This window comes from Toxorhynchites rutilus, chromosome 1, assembly GCF_029784135.1.
Source record: "Toxorhynchites rutilus septentrionalis strain SRP chromosome 1, ASM2978413v1, whole genome shotgun sequence".
Classification (NCBI taxonomy): Eukaryota; Metazoa; Arthropoda; class Insecta; order Diptera; family Culicidae; genus Toxorhynchites; species Toxorhynchites rutilus.
In genome coordinates, this window is record NC_073744.1 from 109619287 (window position 1) to 109627955 (window position 8669).

The following is an 8669-nucleotide window of genomic DNA, read 5'->3' on the forward strand; positions in this document are numbered from 1 at the left end:
TTTCAGCTGACATAACGAAAATGTATCGTCAGATACTAGTTGCTCGCGTACTTTGGAGAGAAAGTCCATCCGATCCACTACGAGTGCTGCAACTCAACACTGTGACGTACGGTACAGCATCCGCACCGTTTCGAGCCAGCCGTTGCCTGATGAAGCTCGCCGAAGACGAAGCCGCCGAAACACCTTCTGCAGCTCGCGTTCTGCAAGAAGACTTTTATATGGATGACGCACTGTCTGGTGCAGACACAATCGACGACGCCGTTGATATTCAGCAACAGTTGCAGAAGTTGCGAAGCAAAGGTGGTTTCACCATACATAAATAGTGTTCCAACTCCGAAGATTTTTTATCGAACATCCCAGAAGAATGTCGCGAGAAACAAATGTCGATTCCGGAATATGGAGCAAACGAAGCGATTAAGTTGCTTGGATTACTGTGGGATCCACGAAATGACATATTCTTCATCACGAATCCCTTCCGCCAACAAGCGACGAACGACAATGTTACCAAGAGGAGCATCTTCTCAGAAATATCGAAATTGTTCGATCCCATAGGAATAATAGCTCCAGTCATCGTGACAGCGAAGCTCTTAGTACAGCAGTTGTGGAAAGCGAAACTTGAATGGGATGAGTCAGTGAATATCGAGTGCTTACATCAATGGAAGGAACTTAAAACGGAATTGCCACTGCTAACCCATATCAACGTACCCAGGTGTGTAACATTCGACAATGTGGTGTCATTTTCGCTCCATGGTTTTGCAGATGCATCTTCAGTTGCCTATGGTGCTTATATTTACCTGCGCAATGAATTTGCCGATGGTTCCGCTAAACTACGTCTGTTAAGCAGCAAATCGAAAGTAGCACCGCTTCACGAGCTTTCGATTCCACGAAAAGAGTTGTGTGCTGCTCTTCTGCTCACACGATTATTACAACGAGTGATTCCTGCCTTGCAGATGGAAATGCGAGAAATTGTGCTATGGTCAGGTAGTACGATTGTTTTAGCCTGGATGAGAAAACCGCTTGATCAACTTCAACAGTTTGTCCGTAATCGCATCGCAGAAATTCGTAAATTCACCGCAGAATGTCAGTGGAACTATATACGATCCCAATCGAACCCAGCAGATATAGTTACACGAGGACAATTACCCGAAGCATTGAGCCAGAACTACCTTTGGTGGAACGGACCGAAGTTCCTCGAAGGTCCGGATTATCCCGTCGACGAAATAGCGCATGTTCCAGATCAGCTCCTGCCCGAGTTAACAGTTGTGGTAGCAACATCAACGCTAAATATAGAACCTTTATCCTTCCTACACAAACACAATAATTTTCGCAAACTTCAACGAATTATGTCGTATATTATTCGATTTGTTGATAACTGCCGACAGAAAAATCCGCTAGATCGCAGAAAATCAAATCATCACACTGTCATCGAGCTACGACGATCAACCGATGCGATATTTAAGATTTTGCAGCACATACATCTCAGTGATGAGATTCAACGAGTTCTATCCAATCAACCGTGTAAACGAATAGGAAATTTGAGACCAGTATACAATGAGGGCTTGCTTCGAGTTGGAGGCAGATTGGATCATTCAACATTGCCTTTTGCTTCCAAACACCAGATTATTTTACCCGATAAGGATCCGATAACTAAAGCTTTCATAAGAACGATGCACGACGAATTACCATGTCGGCCAAACAGGACTTATCAATGCCATTCAGCAGCGATATTGGCTAACCCGCAGTTGTATTCGTTGCTTCCGAACAAATCCGACCGATACTACACAGCTTATGGGGAGCCTGCCAAGATCACGTGTAGTTCCGTCCCCACCATTTGCAGTAACTGGTGTCGAATATGCCGGTCCATTTTGGATAAAGGAAGGAGCACGACATCCGAGATTAATTAAAGCATATCGAATGGCATTTCATACCACCAGATGCTCCAGAGTTTGGTGGACTTTGGGAAGCCGCTGTTAAATCTGCAAAAACGCATTTGAAAAGTATTGCCGGAACCGCAAAGTTGACTTTTGAAGAGTTGGCCACTGTTTTAATTGAACTCCAGAACTTTATTCACCGTTTCCAGAGATCCAGTGGATCCTCAGGTAATCACACCAGCACATTTTTTAATCGGTCGCCCTCTTATCGCTTTAGCAGAACCATCCTTGGAAAATGTAAAGGCTACCCGATTAGATAGATGGCAACATTCGCAGCTGATGCGCGAGCATTTCTGGCGCGCATGGACCCGAGATTATCTCAACACTCTTCAGCCACGAAAGCAAGGATGGTTCCAATCGTATCAACGAGCGCTCGTTACATTTTCTTATTTGATTCATTCAACGCACACAATAGAATGTTTCAAATCACTCATGAAACAGAAAACTGACGTGTCAACGAAAACACTGAATGAACACAGCGTGAGAGTTATCGTTTGGTATCTGAGCGCGTGTTTATCGATGCTCGCTTGTATCATTTTATGATTCGTTCGTTAGTTTCTGCCGGCGCTTTACTTTCGTTTCCTGATCCGATTGGGTGCTTAGCCTCGGAGCTTTGGATCGAATCGCTTTGTGATAGGATAGAGTGGTGTCGCTCTCAGAAAAGAATCGAATCGCAAGGCAAAAATGCGATGCGATAAAAATATAATATTTCGATGTGCTAATGGTCGCAGGTGCGCACCTAACAGTTGTCGTCCAATTACTTTTAAAAGGAAAGCCAATAGGGTTAAGTTTGCTTACCAGATACAGGGAAACATCGATATAACGTACCCTCGTTATAACGTACCCTCGATATAACGTCACTCGATATAACGTACATTTTACCTCGATATAACGTACACATTTCCAAAGTGTAGAGGAAAAAAAAATCCAATATTTTTTTTCTGATAGAACAATGAATTATCTGTATTGTGATTCTAAAACAAGTTTTGTACCTTCAATCAATCCCGAAATACAGCTGGTTTTGTAATTCCGGATTCTTTAATCAACAGTACGAAGGGAAACATCATGAGAAAGGCTGGCTTCGTCTTCTGATTGCAGTTATTCATTGACTTTACTAAAACAGCAGCACAATAATGTATTATAGACTACGTTTGTGAGTACTTTATTATGCTTCGATATAACGAACAATTCGATACAACGTACAATTTTGAAAGTGAAATGTACGTTATATCGAAGTTTACCTGTAGTAACTATATATAACCTTCGATACGCAATTTATAAATACTTGGTTTTGCTTGTCCAATATTTATTATAATAGAAATTCTCAAATGCGGACTTTTGTCCAATTGTGGAGGCACGAGTTTGCAGCCTATGAGACAAACGATCGCAATTATTGAAATAAACTTTTGAGATAACTTGTATCAAAAATCAATGATTTATCATTAGTAGTGACAAAATCATTAGTAACGCGTGTAGGCATCATCTAAAAGGAAATGGGTAGTTGATTACTTGCTGGCTAGACTGATTTGTTGTAAATTTCGAAAAGGCATACGATGCATCCTCATTAAGCTAGATCTCGTCCCTCTAGTTTTGTAACCTGGTTGTATCCACGCTGGACTTTAATAGCTTTCACAAAAACACCAAATCTTTGGAGAAATCGTTTTGTCCAATGGTCTGCAATGGATGATCAGTTTCTCAGACAGCTCACTCTCGACTAGAGATGAAAAGGAATGTTGATTTTATTTTCACTCCGGATGATCGAATTTTCCGAATAATCGAATCAAAAATAAAAATAAAAGGAAATCTCTCGGTAAACGTAAAATAACAATGATTTGCATTGACTTATTCGTATAATGCAGTATCTTACCCACAAATTGACTAGCGCCCCATGGGGGAGGAGTAATGTTTTGAAATTCGAGAAAAAAAGACGGGTGGGTTATGTCGGGGACATAACCGGAGTGACGTAGGACTATACAAACGGGACAGCTTTTGTTAAATATATATTTTAAATATATTGTTTTATTTTCTTCTTCTACGTGAATACCTACCTATCTACCTGAAAAATGGATGTTTACTGTTTACTCTTTATGAATATGTTGATGGTTCTGAAAAGAACCTTTGGTGTTGTGTTTTTGTTATCACTCGATATTTCCATCTTATGTTCGATATGTTCGGTTAAACCTTCCTGTTTAGCTATTGCGTTTGCCACTCGCCACAGCTTTCACAGTTGGAAAATTTCTTCCCATCCAGCTTGTGACATGTTGTTCAGTAAATTACATTTAATGCGACGTGCCGGAGAAACACTTTGCCACTCACTGAAACTAATTGTTGCCTTGATGAGCGCCGAACCGAAGCTGCTCTGTTCTTGAAGCGGGTTTTCTGATTGTCGTGAGCAGCTTTGAAAGCCAACTCGAGCACTCCGACGGCCGAAACTCTATAATCGCTGTTAGGTATACTGGTGCTCCGGCACCAATCCGTTCGGCCTAGTTACCCTTGCGTAGCAATCAGTGAATGCGACCAACAGGGAACTGGAGACTTGCACGGTTCGAGTGAGACTTTGCCTTTCCCTTAACTTGTCCTCCTTTGTTACGTCCACGATGCCGATGCCGTACAACCACACGGGTTTACGGATTGAAAGAAAATAAGATATTTTTTTGGGGTCCGCGTGTTTTATACTCTAGCGGTACACACTCACAGGATAGAGACAAATCGGCAGACTCAGCCAGAGGGGCGAGTCCAACGAGACGAACGAATGAGCGTTAAAAGGGAGCGATGGCAAAAAAATACATTCATTACGATTTGTTCGCTCGTTGGATTCACATGCAGGCTAAAAAGGGTCCTTTTCAGGATCACAAAATTATCTTCAACCTAAAGAGTTTATTGTTTTGTTATCACTCGATATCCCCATCTTGTTCGGCTAAACCTTCCTGTTTAGCGATTGCGTTTGCCACTCGCCACAGCTTTCAGAGTTGTAAAATTTCTTCCCATCCAGCTTTGTGACATGTTGTACAGTAAATTACATTCAATGCGACGTGCCGAAGCGCCACTCAGTGTCGCATTGGAGGCGATTTTAACCTGTAATTGAACATTTGCGATGACAGTGGTACAGTGTCGACTTTCAATGTGGGGTCATAATTTGGATATCTATGTTTATAAAAATGTCCAACTAAATAAGTCGCATTACATGTCCGTCCAATTAGCTAAATGTCGAACTAATTGTAAATTTCTGTACCCTCAATCTGGAAATAATTTAAGAATTGATGAAAATTGAATAATCAGGAAAGTCCCCAACTATCAATAAGCTCAGAACAACTGCCAAATTCACATACTCATCAGATCCTGGCAAACAAATTATGAAAAAATCAATTTGTTTTCTATTATTTTTTTGGATAATGTTTTAGAAAGCATTGAACTGTATTTCCTAAACTCTTTTTTGGAAGGTTTAATGGCCCTGAAAAGCGCCTTGTTTTATGGAATGGTTCCAATTTAGAAAACTTAGTACTCGTGGTTTTGAAAAAAACTATTTCGAACGCCCTCGATACAGCCTTGTTCTGGATTTGCCACCAAAGCAGTTTGTATAAAGAACAAACTTTTTTCTTCTGCTACCTGATGCCGTTTTGCGATTGCGTTTGCCACTCGCCACTCGCTGCAACTGCCTGTTGTCTTGATGTCCACCGAACCGAATGTGTTCTGTTCCGAATGCGGGTTTTCTTATCGTCGCGAGCAGCTTTGCCAGCTAACTCGATCACTTCGGCGGCCGAAACTATATAACGTCGGCTAGGTGGACTGGTGCACTGGTACTAACGCGCTCGGCCTAGCTACTCTTGCGGGGAACTCCAGATCAACACGGTTCGAGCGGGATTTTGCATTTCCCTTCACTTTTCCTCCTTTACCATGTCCAGACATGGCTGCTTGGGTTGGTTTGTTGATGTGTTGTGATGCGAACCGATGTGGTGTACGGTTTGAATGAGAATGATCGTTACGGAAGGAAGGAAGGTCTTGTATTACAGAGACTTCAAACTTTTGCAGTTCATTCGTCTCTAGCCTTGAGAAAGGCCCTTTGAAAACTCTACTCTACTCTATTACTCTACTCCAGCGCTACCACCTCCGCCCTCCGCCCTCCGCCCTCTTGCCTTAAGAAAGGCACTCGATCCCTCGCCGTCCAGCTCGTCCAGCAACGATGTTGTCCAGTCGGTGTCCACACAAAGAATGATCGTTACGGCAGCGGAGCGGGGATTTTTAAGCTGACTGGCTGGCTCGAGAATTACGCATGTGTGAGACTGCGACCAATGTTTCGTTCATTTTTTTCTTTTTCCTTTCCAATGGTGCTTCATTCTATTTCGCTGCTGCTCTGGTTGCCCGTTTTGGTCGGTACGATTTGAGGAGCACAAAATTGACCAATCAAAAATGGGCACATAGTGCATTTTGACAATGCTTGATATTTCACAATTATTCAATTATTTATCTCAAGAAAAATGAAATGTTATTCGTTATGATAGATGCGTAGATATATTTCCTATCAATTGATGCAAAAACCTTTGCGATCTATTGAGAAATGCTCGAGTTATAAGCGTTTCAAATCTTGCATTTTTTCCTACTTGTTCAGTGCCTAGATTTCCATTTCACCCCCTATATCTTCCGGTTAGACGTAGTCCTACGTCAAAAATCATTGCCTTGTTACAGCTCATGAACCAAAATATTATTCAAATGATCTAGTCCAAATACAAGCAAAAGCTTGGCATCCAGGTGCCAAGGAGAGTTCGATGAGATGGTTAAGCGAATCAACATTAGGGATGCTATGTTTTGGGTGGCCGAGGCTTGGGATGAGGTACCGACTGATTCAATTGTGAAGTCAAGGAAAATGTTGATATCCTGTTGTTGGCTGTAAAAGAACGCATGAACGGTGATTTTATGGTTTTCGGAAGACACAAACATTGGCGTCTTTACGACAATAGTAAGTAAAGTCTGAATGAGCTAAAATGTTGTATAGTATATCTTTTCGAGGTAATCAATATTTTTCAGGAAGTCCCATTCGTAAATTTGAGATGACCATTCTCGCTGGCACTCTAATGCACATCGTTACTCATGAATTTATTTTTAAACCGAAATAAATAATAATTTGCAAGAAAAAAAAATTGATTAAATCTATTCTGCGATAATATCGTAACATATGAAGATGCTCAATAGACATCTTTTGAGAATCCAATAAATCGAAGGACTATCCAAGCGGATTCAAAGATTTATCACTTATTTTGTATTCTTTGCAACAATCTCAACACTCTTACCCCAACCTTTCCTTTTCCTTACTACATCCGTGATTGTTCGAAAGATCATATTATATATGATGCACTGTGGATAACTGAATTAAAACATACTAAACAGACCATGCTCATCCTGACTACATCCATGTTTCATTGAATTATCATATTAGGTATGTTTAAATATTAAATCGATGTATTCATTTAAATTTGGAATTTCCAACGTATATAAATCTACTGCAGATAATCGAAACTAGTTGTATTGACCAACCCCTTTTCCAACCCTCTCCTCTATCTAGCTTCGTACAAATTTGTTCAAATAATCATATTTATAAAGTATATTAACAAATTATTCAAAATTTTCGATAAAAAAAAACAAAACCAAAATACTCCGGATGATCGAGTCTAAAATTTCGGATAATGGAGTCTCTGGATAATTGAGTCCGACCTGTACTTACTCTTTCTTAACTAATATTAAAATTATTTCAATATATTCCCAAAAAATCATAATTGTAACCTTTCAATATTCTTTCTGTTCAATATTCCTCGCAGAAAACGTGATACTCTATTAATATGTGTTCTTCGTCTTCACTCAGTTTTTAAAGTCATTTATCCTCTATAAAACAAAATTATTGATTGTCGGTCTGGGAGACCATTTGCGCCAGTATATTAGGGTTAAGAACAGGTTTAAAACGTTTTGTTGGGAGAAGTAATGGATACAATCTGGCACGTAACGTTATTTGATTGTGTGAAAAGTTCTTTCGGATTTACATTAGAACATCATTTCTTTTCTGAAGAAACATTCCGCAAAAACTGAAATATGTATATTCGGAAGATTACTGTATCGTATTTATTTTCCATCGATTGGTGAAACGCTATACTCCATGCGAAAACTGGTAAATATTGACCATCCGGATAACAGAAAAATTCTTGCTATCAATTTCATATCACATCTGTGTGTATATTCGCATGCATCAGACTTTTTTATTCGATATTTTCTTCTTTACGTTAGCCGTGTGGTCCTGTTTTTTTGTCGTTGAAAGTTACCTGCTGGCGGTTTTCCAATTTCCTTTAATGCTGCTATTCTTCGAAAACAAACTACTGTACCACAAGCATTTACAAAACATAACATATTTTATCGCATACACAATTAGTCCTCATTAATCTAAAATATGTATTATACCTGATAAATTTTAAGAATAAGTAGGGGACATTCAAAAACAACTGATCGAATGAAAATTTAATATCTTTGAACTTATTCACGAACCAAAATGGCGCTACTATGAATAATAGATAACGGAACTCAGTATAAACAAAAGTTGTCATCCATGCTTGAGGAAAGGATTAATGTAAAAATCCATGTTTTGCGGCACTGTGTAGATGTATAGAGCATTGTTCTGTATGTTTAAACAGAAAGATAAAAGGCGAAATACGCCAAACTAATTATTTTTGTGATACATGCGAAGGATATTATACGAAG

The 8669-nt window shown here is 39.8% G+C and overlaps 1 protein-coding gene across 1 annotated transcript; it reads left to right on the top strand.

The window, feature by feature from the left end:
- The first annotated feature begins 20 nt into the window (after positions 1–20).
- Positions 21–1904, top strand: LOC129761315 (uncharacterized). The gene is made up of 2 exons (XM_055759034.1): positions 21–300; positions 361–1904. The coding sequence occupies exons 1-2, from the start codon at positions 21–23 to the stop codon at positions 1902–1904; spliced, it is 1824 nt and encodes a 607-aa protein (XP_055615009.1).
- Positions 1905–8669: the final 6765 nt, after the last annotated feature.